The 19,525-nt window shown below is 49.4% G+C and overlaps 8 protein-coding genes across 8 annotated transcripts; 6 read left to right on the forward strand and 2 right to left on the reverse strand.

The window, feature by feature from the left end:
* Positions 1-212: 212 nt before the first annotated feature.
* On the forward strand, positions 213-2,018 carry NUU61_005496 (putative cysteine synthase B; the record flags this gene model as incomplete). The annotated part of the gene is made up of 3 exons (XM_056656078.1): positions 213-447; positions 542-1,370; positions 1,523-2,018. 3 exons carry the CDS (start codon positions 213-215, stop codon positions 2,016-2,018), a joined length of 1,560 nt encoding a protein of 519 aa, XP_056511691.1.
* Positions 2,019-3,085: 1,067 nt separating this feature from the next.
* Positions 3,086-5,290, forward strand: NUU61_005497 (ferric reductase family protein; the record flags this gene model as incomplete). Its single annotated transcript, XM_056656079.1, has 6 exons — positions 3,086-3,219; positions 3,316-3,566; positions 3,628-3,742; positions 3,795-4,046; positions 4,105-4,203; positions 4,273-5,290. 6 exons carry the CDS (start codon positions 3,086-3,088, stop codon positions 5,288-5,290), a joined length of 1,869 nt encoding a protein of 622 aa, XP_056511692.1.
* A 474-nt stretch (positions 5,291-5,764) lies between these two features.
* Positions 5,765-7,008, forward strand: NUU61_005498 (uncharacterized protein; the record flags this gene model as incomplete). Its single annotated transcript, XM_056656080.1, has 4 exons — positions 5,765-5,816; positions 6,026-6,482; positions 6,601-6,675; positions 6,729-7,008. 4 exons carry the CDS (start codon positions 5,765-5,767, stop codon positions 7,006-7,008), a joined length of 864 nt encoding a protein of 287 aa, XP_056511693.1.
* Positions 7,009-10,726: 3,718 nt separating this feature from the next.
* Positions 10,727-12,817, reverse strand: NUU61_005499 (uncharacterized protein; the record flags this gene model as incomplete). The annotated part of the gene is made up of 11 exons (XM_056656081.1): positions 10,727-11,040; positions 11,102-11,306; positions 11,357-11,445; positions 11,512-11,572; positions 11,627-11,708; positions 11,759-12,013; positions 12,064-12,145; positions 12,211-12,343; positions 12,401-12,497; positions 12,564-12,680; positions 12,768-12,817. 11 exons carry the CDS (start codon positions 12,815-12,817, stop codon positions 10,727-10,729), a joined length of 1,485 nt encoding a protein of 494 aa, XP_056511694.1.
* Positions 12,818-14,611: 1,794 nt separating this feature from the next.
* Positions 14,612-15,095, forward strand: NUU61_005500 (aegerolysin family protein; the record flags this gene model as incomplete). Its single annotated transcript, XM_056656082.1, has 2 exons — positions 14,612-14,715; positions 14,774-15,095. The coding sequence occupies 2 exons, from the start codon at positions 14,612-14,614 to the stop codon at positions 15,093-15,095; spliced, it is 426 nt and encodes a 141-aa protein (XP_056511695.1).
* A 689-nt stretch (positions 15,096-15,784) lies between these two features.
* NUU61_005501 (uncharacterized protein) lies at positions 15,785-16,265 on the forward strand (the record flags this gene model as incomplete). Its single annotated transcript, XM_056656083.1, has 2 exons — positions 15,785-15,864; positions 15,923-16,265. 2 exons carry the CDS (start codon positions 15,785-15,787, stop codon positions 16,263-16,265), a joined length of 423 nt encoding a protein of 140 aa, XP_056511696.1.
* Positions 16,266-16,511: 246 nt separating this feature from the next.
* Positions 16,512-17,345, forward strand: NUU61_005502 (dienelactone hydrolase family protein; the record flags this gene model as incomplete). The annotated part of the gene is made up of 2 exons (XM_056656084.1): positions 16,512-16,765; positions 16,823-17,345. The coding sequence occupies 2 exons, from the start codon at positions 16,512-16,514 to the stop codon at positions 17,343-17,345; spliced, it is 777 nt and encodes a 258-aa protein (XP_056511697.1).
* A 482-nt stretch (positions 17,346-17,827) lies between these two features.
* NUU61_005503 (uncharacterized protein) lies at positions 17,828-18,805 on the reverse strand (the record flags this gene model as incomplete). Its single annotated transcript, XM_056656085.1, has 1 exon — positions 17,828-18,805. The coding sequence occupies one exon, from the start codon at positions 18,803-18,805 to the stop codon at positions 17,828-17,830; it is 978 nt and encodes a 325-aa protein (XP_056511698.1).
* Between the last annotated feature and the right edge of the window lie 720 nt (positions 18,806-19,525).

Below are 19,525 nucleotides of genomic sequence, written 5' to 3' on the forward strand. Positions count from 1 at the left end.
GCACGCCTCTTTTCTTTTTTTCTTTTAAAATTCTCTTTTTCTCTCTTTCTTTCTCTGCTACCTTCTGGGTGCCAAGAAAGGACAAGACGGAAAAGGGAACAAGAAGAGGGGCATTGCTATAACCCGCTATAGAACTATATCTGCCCAGCACGCGCCCTATACTTGCCTGATTACCACCATTATTATTTCATTCCCTCTTTCCCGCCCGCATCATGGGCCTTGGAAACCTCAGCAAGATGACCAATTCATCCAAACCGGTCAATTCCAATGAGCACAATGTATACTTTGGCACCGACTCCCTCAAGAAATACTTCGACCCGGATTGTCAGCCCCCGCTGCCATTAGTGGAGCTGCCGCCGCACCTGAATCCCTTCTATGAGGATGGCGTGCGGGTATATGCCAAGATGATGACCATGCACCCTGCAAACAATGTCAAAGCAATGCCAGGTAGGACAACAGAAAGAGGGAGAGAGATAGAGCAAAGGAATAAGATGGGGAGAAGGGAAAAAAAAAAGAAGAACCTTGCTGATTCATAAAACAGCATTAAACATGCTCGAAGCCAGCGTCGAGCCCAACCGCACCGACACCGTGATAGAATACAGCTCCGGATCCACGGTGATCTCGATGTCAATGATCGCACGCGTCATGCACGGGGTGCGCGACACGCGCGCCTTCCTGAGCAACAAAACCAGCGACGCCAAGCTGAAGCTGATGCAGTTCTTCGGGCTGGACATCACGCTGTTCGGCGGGCCGTCGCAGCCCGAGCCGGTCGACGAACGGGGCGGCATCCAAAGCGCACGCCGCATGGCGCTCGAGTCTGAGCGCATCGCCAACCCCAACCAGTACGAGAACGACCGCAACTGGCAGTCCCATATCCGCTGGACGGGGCCCCAGATCTTTAAGCAACTGCCGCAGATCAACGTGCTCTGCGCCGGTATGGGGACCTCGGGTACGATGACGGGGTTGGGCACATATTTCAAGGGTGTTAAGCCGTCTGTTTTGAGACTTGGGGTTTGCACGGCCCCCGGGGACCGCGTACCCGGTCCGCGCTCGTTTGCGCTGATGCGGCCCGTAGAGTTTCCGTGGAAAGAGGCCGTGGATGTGATTGAGGAGGTTGGCTCCGCGCACTCGTACACTCTGTCTTTGAACCTGTGCCGCGAGGGTCTCGTCTGTGGACCCTCATCTGGGTTCAATCTTCAAGGCTTGTTCCAGATGCTGGGCAAGCGCAAGGCCGCGGGCTCGTTGCCGGAGCTGGCGGGGTCGGATGGCATGACGCACTGTGTGTTTTTGTGCTGCGACCTGCCATATCAGTATATTGGCGAGTACTTTCAGAAGCTTGGGCCGGAGCAGTTCCCCCCATCCGAAACGAGGTAAGTGTCTGACGACCGTCTCCACACTCTCCCGAGTCTCTCCACCATGACGTGCACGACAAAAAAAAAAAAAAAAGGAGTGAAAAAGTTAATTGATTCCCCTCATTTGTCCAGCGGTTGACAAAAGTCGATCTACACCGATACGACGAGAGCTGGGAGCGGGACGCGCTGGAGGTACTCCCGCAATTCTACGGATCGCCGCGATCCCTCGAACAATGCCTGCTGAGTGAGATCGCGCTCAAGCCGCAGACTCGCGTGCTGGACCTACGCAAGCCGGCCGATTTCACCGTGTGGCATCTCCCCGACGCCGTCAACCTGCCGCTGGCCAGCCTGGGCCCGCACAGCGTGTCTCCGTTTTCAGACCCGGAGGTGCTGGAGGCGCAGTGGGTGGAGCTGGAGCGGATCTTCACGGACGGCGGGCTGGGGTTGCAGCTGGGGACAGGAACACACGTTCTTGTGGTGTGCTATGATGGAGACACGGCCCGCGTGGCGACCAGCGTGCTGCGCGCCAAGGGGCTTGAAGCAGACAGTATACGTGGCGGGCACCGCGCGCTCCGTATGTATGGCATCGGAAACGATAACCCTGTGGCTGCGCCTAAAGTGCCCGTGGCGACTACTGTGTCCATCTCGGCGGTGCCCCTGGAATAAATAAACCCCGCTCTTATGCTCCAAAGAATTTGAAAGGAGACCGGAGAGGAAATTGGGGGAAATTGGGGGAAATTAGAAAGGGAATGTAGGGTTGGCCTGGCCATGTGAGACACTATGCCCGATCCGGGCCCCTTTGTACATACCGAAATCAGGTCGATTATTCATTGACAGTTGTGAGTTTGCTAGTGTATGAAACGTAGTGTATGAAACCCTGCGAGATGATCCAGTAGGCTGAGAAGTTTCGTTCCTTTTTTTTTTCCTCCTGTCTATCCCACTCCATCCGCACATGGGTGTTTCTCAACCGATGTGAAACACCAAGTAGGGCAGGTATAGGAATGTATTGAGCGGATATAAGCAAATATAAGCAAGTTAATTCTTCTCGCGCCTATACCTCTATTATATACACGTACCTGAGCTCTGGGCTAAGTGGGTAAGAGTCAGATGCCAAGCGATACGCTCAGGGGCAAGTCGGAGGAATTGCGCCTGTAGGAACGGTTACAATCCCAATGACAGTAAGGATATGTGGGGAATATGAGAAAAAAATAATTCAATGACAGCTGGAGAATCGCGCGCAAATCTGCTCAAACTAAAGCAACGGCGTCCGAACACCTTCAACTGGCAGCCAACCACGCGCAGTGGATTTTGATCGCAGGCCCCACTGCAGGGCTTGACGCTCCCGAAATGTGCTCAATTACGAGCAGATTTGGTGGATCGGCATTGGAATGCCATCGAAAACAAGCTCTTCATAATGAAACCACTTTCTCCCTCGACTTACTCGCACACTCCCCGTTTTCGGTTCAACCATCCATCTGCCATCTTTCTGCCATCGTCTTTATCTCAAAATATGCCCGGCCTGCAATTGCCAAGCTTAAACTCGCTGATCATCCCCTGTTGCTTTGGCTCTTTTTGAGATCCCCAATTTCCCTTCTTTTTAGTCCGATAATCTATTTCTGTCTCTCTCTCTCTTTTTTTTTTTTTTGCGATTTTTGATTCCCCCGCGGTGTCGAAAAGTGTTGCGTGGTGATCTTCCTCTCCTTGGAGTCGCGTGGTCCCCGTTTTAAATCGCCATGATGGACATGGATATGGCGGGAGGCGGGACTCCCTGGCTGGATCAGCCGGTGATGCTTCACTCGTCTCGTGCCGATACATGCAAATTGACCAAGGCGCAATGTGCCTATCGCAACTCCCGTTGGCGCTACTGGTATGGAGCTCCCTTGGCCCGCCCTATGCCCTAACACCCCTTCCTAGCTCCCCATTCTGGTTGATCCAAGCTAATGTAGGGATTATGACTTCATAGGTATGAGGCCGATCATGTGTACGGGCTCAATACCGTGTACTTCATGTGTGCTGTCATTGGCGTCTTCGCAATCTCGCATTTCCTCGTGCTGTTTGCCCCAGACTGCGTCAAGCGCACGTGGATATGGCGCACGACTACTTCTGCCTCGCGATATCTGGCCTATCGCGGGTATCGCTTCCCGATGTTGCAGTACTGGTCTCCCTCATTGGGAGTGCTGGCCTTAGGGCTGGTCGGCGCGGTCTTCTGTTTTGGTAAGTTTAAACTTTATGAATAGCGTTTGAAAGCTCTCTGGGACTAACTCGGGTATAACAGCCATGACTCTCGGCCCGAAACCTTACTACTGGCCCACCGATGCTTCCTATGGCAGCAGTCCACCCATTGCGACGCGAACTGGCTGGATGGCGCTGGGATTGCTGCCCTTTGTGCTGTGCGTATCACCTACAGATCATACTCGGAGTGGCATAGTTAACTCCCTTTAGGGCTCTGAGCACCAAAGCCAACATGATCTCGGCGTTGACTGGAGTCCCCCATGAAAAGCTCCAGGTGTTCCATCACTGGACTAGCTATGCCATGTTCGTGCTGGCCTTGATCCACACGTTCCCTTTCATTGTCTACCACATCTGGAGTGGAGACATGGTGATGGAGTGGAAGACGAGTGTGGTGTACTGGACGGGAGTCGTGGCCCTGATTGCGCAGACGTATCTAACTGTGATGTCTCTGCCGGCGATTCGGTAAGAAATGCACCCCAAGATCAATTCAAACCGGGCCCTAACTGATCTGGCACTACAGAAACCGTTACTATGAATTCTTCAAGTCCACCCATATTCTCGTCGCCGTGGTCTTCGTGGTATTCTTCTTCCTCCACTGCGACTTCCGCCTCTCCTCTTGGTAAGTTGACTGCAAGCATTCCCGTGGAATGCCTTTTTAGCTTTTGGAGTCTGGGCTGACCAGAAACAGGGACTACTTCATCGTCTGTGGTGCCATCTACCTGGCCAGTCTGTTCGCGGGACTTGTGCGCACGTATCTCCTCCACGGCATGCACACAGCAACCATCGAGGTCCTGCCCAGTGGTCTGGTCCGCGTCGCCGTACAAACCATCATCAAGTGGACGCCCGGCCAGCATTTCTTCGTGCGATTCCTCACCCGGGACCTGCACCTCCTGACGGCACACCCGTTCACCATCTCCTCCGCATGCCGCGACCCCGACCGCACGGGGCAGGCATCGGAACTCGTCTTCTACATCAAGCCGCGGGGCGGCGTGACGAGACGACTCGCCGCACTTGCCGCCAAAAACCCCGGCGGCTCGAAACGAATCCTCCTCGAGGGGCCCTACGGCGGCGTCAGCGCGCCACACATGAACAGCTTCGACACGATTCTCGTGATTGCCGGCGGGTCCGGCGGCGGATTTTCTCTCGCCATGGTCGACGAGGCCCTGCGCGTCACAGCGCTGGCCGCATCCGCCGCCCGCGACGGCCGCGACTGTCGCCGCAGTCTGCAAGTAGTCTTCGCCACGCGCGACTCAGCCATGGCCGACTGGTACGTCGAGGAGATCGAATCCCGGCTCTCGCGCTCGACCACGCTGGGCTGCGACCCGGAGTGCGGCTTCGAAACCGCCGTATCGGTGCACATCACCTCGCACCGCAATTCGGGGCTGTCGTCGTCATCCGAGTCCAGCGCCGACGTCAAGGGCACGGCGGGCAAACTGCCCCCGACCGAGATCACCACGACCGGCAGCTTCAGTCTGAATGTCCACCGCAATGCCCGTCCGGATATCCCCGGTCTGGTTGCGCGCACCGTCGCCTCGGCGCACACGCACGGCACGCATGTGCAGAAGAAACAGCGCGTCGGGGTGTTGGTCTGTGGGCCGGCGTCCATGCTGCACGATACCCGCAATGCGGCGGCGATTGCGCAGAAGAGGGCGCTTGGCGGCGAGGTCGAGGAGCTATATTTGCACTCGGAGCCGTTTGCGTGGTAGACGTCTCGGGAGTGGTGAGAGGTGTCTGCTGGTTTGATGCTTCTCTGAAAATAGATACCCGTATGTTTATATAGTATATGTATTCATTGATACCTTCTCTTCATTTGTTTTTTTCTGTTCTATTCTGTAGATGGTAGAGGGTAGATGCTTTTGAGTTGTAATGGAATAGTTATAGAAGATCGAGGTATGCAAGACGGGTCACGACACAGCTTCTGTCCTTGCAGTCTGCATCAAAGCTCACATACTCGAAATTGAGTTGGCGTGTACCGTCCACTCGTCTGAGATCATCGATCACCCAGATCTCAGTGCTACCCTGGAGGGTAGACATCCCCGTCGCACCGGAGGGTTTCCTCCCATCACAGCCAAGCATTGGGGTGTAGTTGAGTCGCACAAAACGGATCAAAAATGTAAATCGTCGATCTGGTCGATCGATCATATGAGATGCCTCTATACCTAAGTGTAAGTACTCGCAAAATGCGACCGATATGGTACAACGCCGTTATAAACAAAACCAACAGCACTCATGGTTCGTGAATATGAACAGAGGGAATAAAAAAGAAAAAAAGAAACTCCAGCAGGCCAAAATGAGAAATGAAAAATGAGAAATGTGCCAAAAAAAAAGGAAAACAAAATGCAAGGTCATCATGACGAGATTTGCTCCGGCTCTACCATGGAGCATCCGTCACCTCAGCCATGCGATACTCCCTATTATTCTTCTTGACAAAATCGATAAAGTCGTTGGCAGCAGCCCGAGTATCAGGACTCTCGCCGTAATCGGCCATGGTGTATCCATAGATGATGCCATCGACCTGGGCATCTTTCAGGAGCTTGTGCACATACTCGGTATCCTCCTTGCCGCTCGTCCAACCCAGCACCTTACCGAGCTGGTCACCACGGGCTTGGCTCCCCTGCCGCAGCTCGGTGCACGTCAAGCCACCGTCCTCATAGCAGTCGCCGAACCCATTGGACAGGTCGATAGTGCCGTAGTCCATGAGACGCTGGGGCACGGGGACGTTTTCGGCGGTCTCGTTGTAGACCTTGAGCACGTGGTCGTGGAAGCCGCTGACCATCAGGGCCTCATTGGGGTTCAGCGACGTGCGGATGGCATGGTAGCTGCGGCCGCCCTCGGTGCCGAAGAACCCGAACAGCGCCTTGACACCGGCTGGCTCCAGCGTCTCACGGGCGACATCGCGTAGCGCCTCGATTGAGCAGCGCTCGCCGGCGCCGCACTCGTCCGGGTTCTTGAGGTCGAACCAGACAAAGCCGATCGGGGCACCCTTTTTGCGCTCGTTGGCGATCGCCATGAACAGGTCGCGGGCGGGTGACCCCAGCGGTGTTGGGCCCATGTCGTGGTCGGCGAACCAGCCGTCGCGCGTGGCTCGCATGTCTGTTTCGATGGCGTTGGCGCCGTGCGAGGTGGCAATGGACACGGAATCAGCGTGCAGGACTCGGTGGGCTATTGCGTACACGGGCCGTGGGTCGAAGATGTCGTCGACGGGACTGCCGCTGCCGGCGGCGGCATCGTTCGAGGTGTTGTAGAGGGAGCCGGCGTTGATGGTCGCGATCCAGATCAGCGAGAGAACGGCCACGGCCCCGAATGCCAACTTCAGCACGGGCAGCGAGGGATAATAGCGAGCGAAACCGTTGGAATCCCAACGTTTGACCGATTCGAGCACCATCAAGGCGAGTCACCAACCAAAAAAAAACCCCAAAAATAAGAATAATAACCAAAATAAGGAATCAACTCAAGAACAATGAAAAGCGAGGGAAGAGATCTTCCCTCGTTGCAGGATGTGGGCCGGGGGTTCTTTTAAACCACCTGTCTTCCCCCCCCGGATGCAGCAATTCTGGTTGCCAAGAAAAACGGGGGCTTGGCCTGGTTGCGCGTCGTGGATCGGCAACCAGTCTCCAGAAACGCCAAGATAGGGCTATCTCTCTCCCTCGTTGGTGGGTGCTGGTGTTGAGAGAGAGAGAGAGAGAGAGAGAGGCGGGGCCACCAATTCCTTGGGGGCTAATGGTGCTAAATGAGACTAGGTGAGAGGGGGAATAATCCTGCAAGTCCCAACACCGTCGACCCTTTTCCAAAGCCAGAACCAAGTGGAGTTCACTCCGGACCCGCTTGGTGTTGTACGGGGATTGTAGGTTGGGGGCGTGTTGGATCAGGATAGAATATGAAGTTAGGGTTTCTATCCAAACAAAAAACCACGAAAAATGCAATATATGAAAGAAGGAGAGAATTCAACGGAAGAGAAAGAGAGAGAGAGAACGAGAGGACATGTCATCCACTTCAGGGGGAGATCCTCATTATCAGTCTCCACGCGTCGTAATCTCTTTTTTTCTATTTTCTATTTTTTTTTCTCCCTGCGCTGGAGGCGACTGTTTTTCCCCGAGTCAACCTGGGAAATAAAACATAACAATCAACTACACCATTAATCATAATTTCGAAACACTCAAGCTGGTGCACGAATCCATGGGTGTGTTTCTGACTCGTACAGCGGAAACTCGTACTCGTAGGGCTAGCCGAATCGCATTGCATATTGTTTTGCCGAGATTCGTGTGACGGGGATTCGGGAATTCGGAGTGGGTCGGGTGTGGCAATCCATGCCCTCTACAAGTGGATTCTCTGGGTGATAACTGCAGATATTTAGCCACATCTGCTTGAGTCTTGCTATGCACTTGGAACAGGGAAATGTTCTAGGTATACTTGATCCTAGACTCTCACAGAAATAACCCCCAATATAATCTGATCATCTTACAATATTATCAGAATGTATACGTATTCACCTGCGTAAGGCCGTGCACTCCCAGCCAATCATGCGATCTGATCGCACGCCCCCAGTCCGAGATTTCATGTCGCTAGATCCTGGGCGAGGTGGGGGCAACATGACATGATTCGTGATAGCCAGCTGCAATTATCTTACAGTATCTCCTGGGCCATTTCTCCATGACCTCGGGCTCCCACAGAAACCCTGGCATGAGGGGGCCGGCAAATCAGTCGGTCAGCGACTGCCTCGGAGTTAACTATGTAAGTCCATCTCCGACTTGGCAGTCAGCCAACAGGCATCCAGATTATAATGAATGCGCCAAGACTGTCCAAGAGAATTGTGCAAGGGCCGAGTGTGTTTCCAAGAGAATCATGTTGCGGTATTTTCATGACTATTCTCAAGCCATGTCGCAGCCTACACATGCACATACTGTAGGTATCCATAGATGCCCTCCAAGACTATGGTAGAGCTCTTATCTAACTCATAGAAGAGTGGCTCTTTCCCTGGCTGTTTAATATTGACGCCAAGGCTACAGCCAAGAGATGCCGATCCCCAATACTCCATCGATGAGCCACCACAGCCCAGCCGGTGCCACGGGCGCTTATGCACATGGCTTACTTCCTAGCTCTTTTGATAGACCCGCTCTGCATCGGTGTTGAAGACATCACATACTCAACAAGACTGTCTGGGCAGCCTAACCATGACGGTTGAGTCCTAATTGGTTCATGAGGTGAGATGCAATGGATGTCACGCCTGACATCTATAGTTTGAGCCTCGACTTGGACGTGATTGCCATGGCATGCCTCTTACAGAACTGCATTTTATTTTATTACATCTTAGATGGTAAAAGCAAGATACATAAATAGATTGCATATACTCTGAAGTACACTCTCACAATGCGAATTATGAGATGTTATGCTTTGTGGTTCCACAGTGCTAGATAGAGCCCAGGAGGCTCTCTCGGCTTTCTATGCAGTACCAGATTCAAATCTATATATTTTTTTTAAGTGGGATTTGTTTGCTCTATCCTGCAATGCTTTAGAGATAGAGGTAAAACCACTGACATTCTAGCATTCTACCCGATCCCCCGAGTTACAATATTATAATAAGTGCTCCAGAGCTATGGTAGATAGTAAAAAGGTTTAACCTTATTTCTGCCTTTCACAAATGTCCATTTTTCACGATTGTGTAATTTATTTCTGCTCAGAGCATCATTCAATGAAATCTGCTTGGGTGGGAAAGGAGCCATATTTTTCTATAGTAATGTTATATCCCACATATACATAGTTCACGCATCTTGCGCGATCTGTAAAGGGACATGGCATGGACTCAGTCAATTCCTTTATTTCGATCCCTATCCCGTCCACTGTAAATCCATTGCCTTTCAGCTCATACGGCAATTGAAGACAGACATCTCAGATGCCATCGAGGATATTTCATGGGTCTCTGATGTCAATGGAAAAAGCAAACTACACTGTCTTCGTATTCTATGGCTTTCGTTTTATTTTTAACAATCTGTATACTCAACACAGTATATCCAAAACGAGCTTTCATACATCATTGTCATAAGAAGATCACAGCCCCCACAGCGGAAGTTTGTACAGTGGAACTCAGAGAGTGTGTATAAAAAATTCTTTCCCCATGTTATCGAACACTGGTACTGTGGCATGTAAATATTTAACGATGGTGCTGTTGGTCCCATTTTTGTGAGGTGGGCACTTGTCAATTCTGTGACCTCTCTTGCGCAGATCTTTTAGACTTGACTGCCGTAGCCTTAATGATCTTCTTTTTAGTATGTATTGGGGTTGATCCTATTATTATACACTGTAAATATCTAAAATTCTTAAGCAGTATTGTACGCGTCGTAATCTTTTAGCATGTACTTTTTTTTTCTCCCTGACAGATTACTTTTCCCGCTTCGACCCCTTTTTATCTCACGTTGGGTTCAGTGTTTGATAGAATCAATCACTCAATATCCCATGGCCCCAGCAAGGCCAGAGCATGAACTTACATGTGAACGCGAAAGTGTGAAGATAGCCATCACCACTAAACTCGACCAAGACAACAGACCTCCCGGCCCAGCCGACTTTGGCGAAGCATCAGATGGCGGCCTTCAGGCATGGCTTGTAATTGCCGAAGCCACTTGCATATTCTTTCCAATTTGGGTTTCTCCAATGCGTTCGGCGTCTTCCAACAGTACTACATGGCACACCAGCTCCACAACAAAACCCCAGATGATACCGTCTGGATTGGAACCCTAGCAGCCTTTTTCCAGTGACACACTTACACTCATCACCTACAGTATATACTGTACCTATATTATGCTCTAATTTTAGGGAAAAGGGGTGCTAAAACTTAGCGACTGTCACTATACTAATCTCAGCTTGCAGACCTATATACTATTAACAATGGGGAGTTGGCATAGTTTCGTCCAATTTTCTCATAGATCCACTTGTTTACGATGCAGAGGGTGTGTTGAGACACCGACCTGGTCCCAGGTAAGCCCGATCCGAAACCACAACTCACTCTCACTCAGTATCTCAGTTTCATCTTCCACTCAGTTTCTCCTCTCCCACTCCCACAGCTCAACAAATCTTCCATCTGTTACCTCCGTTACCAGTTTGCCAATCTGTGCTCTCCTAATCACGCCTAACCCCATCTTCGGACCAGCCTACACCTTGCCGGCATAGAAATGGAAGAGAGGTTTGGGCCCTTCGCTATCGCGACTGAGTTGAATGAGATCTGCTGATCGAAGCTTCGAAACGACGACTTTCTGATCTCCAACGTCTTTGAGCTGGTCGTGAAATGCCCAGAAAACACTCTCTTCCTTATAACCATAGTTCGATGCCCGCAAGCCATCGAGGCAAATGAACGATGAGTCTTTCTTTCCAAATGATATTACTGAACTTCCCCAGACCTCACCAAAGTCAAATGCTTTGAACTCGAACAGCTTTTCCGCTCCCCGTTCGAGGGTTGGGGATGCAACTAGATCAGAGGATCATTCAAGGGTTATGGGATTTCCAGTGACTGAGAAAGTATTGCTTACTGTCGGTGGGACTGCCGTTTTCACGGGGTCTTGATTGGGCAATCATCGTCACTGTCTTGATGCTTTTCTGTTTGACTTTTGAGTATTGAGAATCACCTTGGGAGACTCGTTCCGGACTTACGATAATAGAAGCCTGATACACCCATGGCTGATCATACTGGAGTATTTTCTCCACCTCACTTGGATCTTTGCTGATTGCTTTGACCTATTCTTGTATGAGTAAAAGCCGTTGATGCACGCGTGGTATGCGCTTACCTTGTTGTAGATTGCCTCAGTTACGTCCAATCCTTTTCGTATAAGGGTCTGCTGTTGAGTTTTGCCTTCTTTGAATTTGTTGGACGGCACTGAATGAGGCAAGCGATGGTTAGCTAAGACGTAACCTCAGGTTCTGCGTCCAATAATGACAATACCTTTCTTAGCACCTTCAATGAAAACACCGTATTGAGTGTAATCGTCGAAGAGATCCCAGCACTGGTGAGGACAATCAGCAGCCACTGGGAGAATCCAGACAACTCGGCGGCTCACCTTTCTACTCGCATTGGAGTAGTCGAACGGTTTGAAGGTATTGTTGAAATTCGAGACATTGGTGTACGGTGATAGCACCGCACTAACCTTAATATCAGCTTGTGGACTGCAAATGAATGAGTGGACACGCACGAGCGCCTGTATCGATGCTTTCCATCCTTGAGTTCCTTGTAGAACTCATCGGCCTCCTTTTTAACTGCAAGGAGCTGGGAGCCACCGTCGGGCTCCTCTGCGGCACAAGTCTCGACTACATCGCTTCTGTTTCCGCCTCCAGAGAGATGAGTCCAGACTTTGACATGAGCATTCTTCTTGAGTGATTCAAGAGCCTGTTTGACCTCTTCCGTTACTTTCCCGGTCGTTCCGTACATCTTGAAAGCAACTTCGGCCCTAATCATTGTCAGAGGGCATTTTCAAGCATTGAATTTCTGAAAACTCACGACTGCTTGATCTCCTGCTTGGACGATTGGGTTGTCGTAGAAATGGAAACGCGGGCAAGGTATTTACCACCTTTGATAAAATCTATAAGATAAATGAGCATCTGCCGGGCAAACCTGCCGGGCATGGCTTCCTTGCGAGATCCATACCTGCAATGAAGCGGTCTCCATAGAGCTCATTCAGATTATCGCCGGTATACTTGTTGAAGGAATACTCGTTCCCGACTGAACCTTGCTGACGTGACGACACCTCGACTTGGTAGGTAATGGTGCTACTTTCATACTAAAAGCTCGAGTCAGCAAGACATATAAAGTAGGATCATGTTAATCGGTTGCTTACCTCAGAGCGGTTGAGATAGCCTCCCTCTATCTTGCCCTCCTGGCCTCCGCCCGAGATAGCTGCTTCCGCGGTAATCTCCAGAGACTGGGCGAGCTTCCTGCCGGTAGTCAGAATCTTATCATGTCCTCAAACAGGGCTATGGACATTGAAGTATTCGACTGACTTGTATTCCGTAACCTCTTCGCTTTGGTAGGTAATATCGTAGCTAGGAGGAAGTGGTTTCTCGGCCGTAATAGTCACGGCCTTTGCAATGCGGAGGTTCTGAAGGTACGTGTTGTACCTAGTAAGAGGAATCAGATTATTAGTTCATCGAGAGCTGAAATTACCGCCTCTTAATAGTTGCTCGCTAAAAAGATATAGAACATACCCCTGCCCTTGTTGCATTCCATCAAAGTAAGGAACAACTTCATGTTCCATTTTGAATCATTCGATTGTTTAAACAGTCTCTGTGTCAGAAAGGTGTCGATGTAGGCAGAAGTGAAGATTTGGAATGTGTGGACAAAAACCAAATAGAAGTAGCGAGCGATCTCGCTGATATTAAACAATAATCAGATTTACAAGTCAAACGCGTTCAATACGGTCCGCTAGTCCCTTCACTTATCCATGAACAAGGAAATCTCGGTTGGATCGTGATACAGATGCATTTTGCTGCATGTATTGACAATCATGAGGCATTTTCTGGAGAGAGGGATGGTGAGCGCGTAAGCGTGTACGATGGCGAGGCAATTCGACAAAGATCACGTACACGCTCGGTTCCTTCCTATACAAGATAATGTACGCACTCTGTGATGTGAATGCAGGCATGAAGGAAAATCTCGGTTAGGCCGTGATGCAGATGCACTTTGCTGTATATGTTGACGATTATGAGATATTTTCTGGCGGGAGTGGATGATGGATAGATGGAGCTAGGTGATCTACTAGAAACTATCCAAGGCAGAGAACTAAAATAAACAATTTGCACCCAACAGGGTTCCCTAAAGCGACGTATGACGTGTCAACACTGAAACATATCTAGATGAGCCCGCTGTAGAGCTCTCTCTAAGCGAACATGTCGCACTTTTTTAGATGCTACTTCATCTAGTCTTCCCATCATGCGAGATGAGTGGCGATGACTATCTTAACATGTCATGCATGAGACAGCCACTTGAAATTTCGAACGTCTAGGTGTCGAAGAGATAGACAGCTAGCCCCTTCTTTGGCCTAGTTCTAGGTGTTGGCTTATATTTGAAGATTAAGACGTCCCTTTGATTATATTAGGCGTAGATGTATATTTCAAAGAGTTATACAAGACCAGCAAACTGAAACTCCTTAGGAAAATAATTATGCTCGAAGACGCGCATCTAAATGTCCCGAGGTCAAGACTAACGGCTTATGCAACCGGTCACAACCCATATCATGCTGTAGCACCCAACATGTTCAGCTAGCCACAAGATTCATATCGTTACATAACAGTCGGATATCTAGCCATGTATTCAGTCAGCCACCCAATCTATGCAGTGAAGAGAATAAGTGGGTTTGGCATACATACTAGCCAAGAAAAGCAAATCGAATCACTAACACCATTCTATAGTGCCTAGCGTGACTGACTAGATGGCAAGTTAAATAGGATATAGGAAAACAGATTTGGAAAGCAGTAAGCCCTTAATGAGAGCGGAATTAAGTTGTAGGATCAATAAGCTACTTATTCTTCTGGGAAGGAGGATGAGGATACCTTAGGAACCACTATTTGGGTGATAAACCCGACTCTAGACTTATTTCATCACACCGAAGTACTTGTCCACATATACAGCGTATGGTTACATGGCACCCGGGAACATCCAGATCGATCGATCGATCGCCCAGATTCAATATGTACTTGGGAACTACCTATACAAGCATCGATCTGCTGGACGACCGTTTCCGTACTTGGGCGCCTTGTTTTGTGTGTCAATAGACACGAGTCGCATATGCTGTGTAACATGCAATATTTCTTGATACTCTACACTCAGCATGCAGTTACTAGCTACAGTTCATGTTTGAAGACCTCATGGACAATGTGTAACCAACACACCGCATAGACAAATGAGTTAGAGAGCTTCGACTATAAATCACATCTACATTCCCTAGAGAAAAGGACCATCTATCATTCAAACAGTCAGATCCCTCAGTATACCTTGACGACAGAATATATTCAACTTTGCGGAAGTCTCCATTACCAACTCTGAAATCACGATGGGTTACGCACAATGGGTCGTGATCAATCTCATCAACAGCATGTCTTCGAGCACGCTGAGTATCTCCAATGCCATTCCTGACGCTGACAAGAAAGAAGGCTGGTATGTAACAAGAAATCTCATGTCTATATATGAATATCATCTTCTGACAGGACACCAGGGGCAAATTCTATCGGGACGGGAACAAAGATGAAGAAATCAAAGTTTCTGAGATAAACAGAATCAAGGTGCCTCCGGGCGGTACGAAAGCTATCAGCTCGTGTGGTCGAGAGAATTCGATGTCTGGAACGACCGGACATATTGACCTATATGATGGCGAAACCAAGATTTGCAGAGTCTATTGGGACTGTCCCTACGGTAGCAAGTCCAATGACTTTGGTACCTCGGAGCGGAGCCATGGTTACTGGGTTCAGCAGGGATCCTGGAACAGAGACTCCGGAGCTATTGGCTCCGTCGATGTTGAGGTTGGAAAGAAGGGCTAAAGCAGACCGATGCCTTGATTGTGCAGAATGGGAACTGCTCAATCCCCTTTTCTATTGCCATGATGAGATCATTTCGCTGGATTGTCACTCGTTTTGATGTATATATGGACAGAGCTTCATAGTGCACACCATCAATCCATTCTACATTACTACGAGCTATATGACTACAGCCTTATAATTTCGAATTTCTAGGCGGGTATAAGGATATCCTATTTTTCTACATGATCTGTGTATAAAGAAAAGTCAAAGAACTGAAAAGGGTACCGTTCTTGCAGTTTTATTCCTTTGAACTATTAAATGCGTGAAGTATCTTCCGCGAAGGTCCTTAAGGGTACTAGTTAGGTGTGCACGATAGGACAACATCAAGTCTACATGTAGTCTCAGAAGATCACTTCCGGCTAGAGCCCATATGAAAGTCAAAGCTGAGGATAACGTATCACGATCACTAGAAGCACGCAGCTTTCAGTGATACACGCTCAGCTGGTACTGGCCTTGTAATTTAGATGTATGCACACGTCATTCGAGATTCCTAACTTAAATGGCTTCTTGTTTCCAGCAAATTATCAACTACCGGTCTATTCCATCTGGGTTGTGTTTCTGCCCTCGATTTTTCAATTTCCCCCCGTTCTGTCTGTTCCCTGACAGCTTTTACTTGATCTTCTCCAACCGCGCTGTCTCTTTTGGCAATCATGTACGAGTTTGATGGTATAATAAAAATCAGAAACGGTACTGGTGAAAGCATCTTTACCGCACGGCCAAATTTGCAATAGTATGTCTCATACCCAGTTGCTCCGAAGTTGATGTTGACCTGTTGGCAAAATCTCTAGCGGCAAATTCTACGATGCGCCGGATAAAAATAAGGAGATTCTTCCTCGTGATATCGAAGGTCTAGAAATCAAAGACAACGAACATCTTCTTATTCACATCTGCGGTCGTGATCAACAGTTTGCCGGCACAACAGGTACGATTGATCTCGATGATATTGACGACCAATACGTCGCCACCCTCTACTGGGATGTCCCCTTCGCTTCGAGCACAAACACTTTCTCGGTGTCGGGGCCCGGTAGACACTCTATGTATATCGTGACGGCCGATGGATATAACAGAATTGGTACCGGACTGGGAACTGCGGACGTCGAAGTCACCAAGAAGCCAACTACTCGTGGTTGACATCTCTGATAGGCTTTATTCTATGAAGCTTTTCAATATGAGATGAATTGTGTAAACACCTAATGAGGGCCACTCCAGTCGGTGCAGCCTATACGCATCTCAACATTGTTACAGTAAGCGTACTAATGTCCCATGAGTCATTGTAAATTACGGTAAGTCTCCATATTATGGAGGAGTCTGGCGATCTGGCTAGTGCCCGACACGTAGAGCTCTGCTTTTAGTGCGAGGTAGAACACCCTCGCAACCATGCACAGCGTAAATACTATCTTACAAGAAGGAAGCAATATGAGCGACTGCTGTACAAAGGGCTTCAAATGGGACGGAGAGCCCAAGGGCCACGAAATGACTCTCTCGGACAATGCAGCGTACGTGACAGGCTCCAACAGCGAGGTTGCCATCCTCGTCATCCACGACCTGTTCGGTTGGACATTTCCCAACATCCGATTACTGGCCGACGCATACGCCGAAGAGGCCGACGCTACTGTCTATGTCCCAGACTTGTAAGCACGGAGTCTTGCTATCTACTCTCGGTTAAGTTTGTTTACCAGTATCTCCAGTTTCGGCGGCGAGGTTCTCGCCTCCGATATCCTCTGCAAAGATCCCTCGGAATGGGGACCCCTCGATCTCGCTAGCATGACAGCTCGCAATAGCAAGGTCATCCGAGAGCCTGAGATCTTCGCCTGTGCCAAAGCCCTGCGTGCACAGTACAAGCATATCGCAGCGATCGGGTTCTGCTACGGCGGCTGGGCAGTATTTCGCCTGGGCGCCAAGGCAAATAATGGATTGGTTGACTGCATCTCGACTGCGCACCCATCTTGGCTCACCAAGGAAGAGATCCAGGAGGTTGGCGTGCCAGTACAAATCCTGGCGCCAGAGATCGATCCTGTGTTTTCTCCCGAGCTGAAAGAGTTCAGCAATCGGGTTATCCCCTCGTTGGGGGTGGACTATGATTATCAGTATTTCCGTGGCTTGGAGCATGCATTTGCTGTTAGAGGGAATCGGGCGAATCAGGCTGAGATGAAGGGGTTGGAGAGGGCGAAGAATGCGGCCGTGTATTGGTTCAAGCAGTGGCTGCATTGAGAGCAGGAGTGGGTGGTAAGAGGTAATGCTTTTGAATATCATTCAGCTAGCCACCAACTCAACCCCACTTACCGGGCTGGAGACGTGCATACCAAGCGGCATGATTCTTCTGGAGAAATACAAAGGTACGGCCCGAAAGTTTAACTTTGTGCCCACCTGGCATGCTTTTGCAGCTACCAATCGCGATTTAACCTTGAGTCAAGATCGCACGTAGCATCAAGACCAGGAAATGCACGAGGCCCGAAGCCAAGGGTTCTTGATCTATCCTGACTAAAATATTTTAAAAGCACTTTAAACGACCCCAAAACTGGTTAACATCTAGCAATGACCCCTAAAACTAGCGAACATAGGAGCAGAGATCGAATAGGCGCAAGGAAGCGTATTCCAAAAACAGACTTATAGAATGCAGAACAGGCTCGGCCACATTGACTTGACTCATCCAATACATCCACGCCTGTCAACAGCCCCCCAACTACCATCAATCACCAAGGAACATCGGATTTTGTGGCACGGCGGTGCGTCTCGGAGTGCTGATCCAGCCAACTTTGAATCAGTCCAATTGCAACGCGGATGTCTGGATGATCTCGATAATCATGGGTCGCCTCGCCATAGATCAAGCCATTGGCCTTTGCAAATCCCAGGAGTTTGTCCACACGATCGGTTCCTTTGTCGTTGGCCCGGATGGTCCAGCCGAAAGTCATTCCCACCTTGGGCTTTCGAGGCTGTCGATCGCGCAGCAACTTCGCGCCTTGGTACAATTCGTAGCAGACACCAGTCGGATAGATCACGTCCTCTTTATCCCTTGGCCCACGGCAGTCCATCACGTACGGCCAACCGAGGAACGAAATCCCATAGTCCATCACCTTCTGTTTCACAGAGAGTTTGTCAGAGCTGACGCTGTCAAAGGTTCGCCCTACAGCCCTATTCCGGCCGTTGATGCTGATTGCCTCGTTCCCACTCAAGGATATGGCTAGCTTGTCGAAGTCCTTCAGACCTGTGTCTTTCATGCTGAAGCCATACAGAGCTCGGATCCCGGCGGGCTCCAATTTCTCTTGGACCATCTTTTGAAGCTGTTCAATGGAGGTCCCTTTGCTCGCCCATGTCTTTGGCTTTTTGATGTCAAACCAGACAAAGTTGGTCTGGTTGGCATGCTCCACAAAAGTATCCAACATTGCGTCTACCGTATGGCCTGGCTTATCGCTAGGCACGATATCATCATGGTACGCATACAGCTTCCCGTTATAGGGTGCCACGTCCATTTCAAATGCATTTGCACCATCGCGGAGAGCGATTGGGATTGCTGTTGTGTGCAAGACTCGATGAGCGATGAGATAGATTGGACGTTGAGGCGTAGTTTGGATGTCTAAAACCTCCTGCGCCAGGTTGTCAAAGCCCCAACAGACACTGGAAAGCAATGAGGTCGACACAAATGCCTGGACAAGATTGGGCATTATACGCATGATGAACTATGAGCACTGCACATTGACTATCAGCAAATGTTGGTAGCAATAAAGACAGACAATAAGAAATGATAGAGAGATATATTTTACGGATTTGAACTGAAATTATGACTTACCCTGCTCAATTCTCTTGTTTTTGTTTGGGCGTGTTCGCTTCTATGAGAGATGCAATTAAAGTCGGGGATTATAAAAGAATCCTAGTCGTACTTGTATCATATTCGCGTTACACAAAGCCATTCCTTACATGTAAGGATGTCACTATACAGAGTGTCGTCTCTATCACTAATTTTCGCGATAAACACTATGCTTTCTGTTTTAAGATCAGTGCTTCAGCCAGCCACCATTCTTTCAGCTAGCCGTTAAAGCAATTTTGTCTCTCTAGCTATGCCCTTCCTCGCCTCGCCACTGCCGGTGTGGGTGGCCCCTAGCAGGTAGCCCTGTGATCCTGCATAGTGTTGACTCGTCCCCAGAAAACAAAAGAACTCTGGAAGTAAATTAGGCATTCCACATAATAGTATTGGCACAATCGGTATAGGTTCGACTATCTAACTCTGACATTGCTCTTTAATCACAGTCCACCTTCCCCTCTTTGGATCGCAGTTGTTGATATTGATCTCTGCGTGGGATATGGCTGTCATATACAATCATGGCATGTCGATGATATTCGGATTGCATCCATGTATACTGCTCGAATTTGGAAGAGTACTCCTTACTACTGGG

The sequence above is a fragment of the Penicillium alfredii genome (assembly GCF_028826965.1).
Source record: "Penicillium alfredii strain IBT 34128 chromosome Unknown utg000007l_segment0_segment0, whole genome shotgun sequence".
NCBI classification, from domain to species: Eukaryota; Fungi; Ascomycota; class Eurotiomycetes; order Eurotiales; family Aspergillaceae; genus Penicillium; species Penicillium alfredii.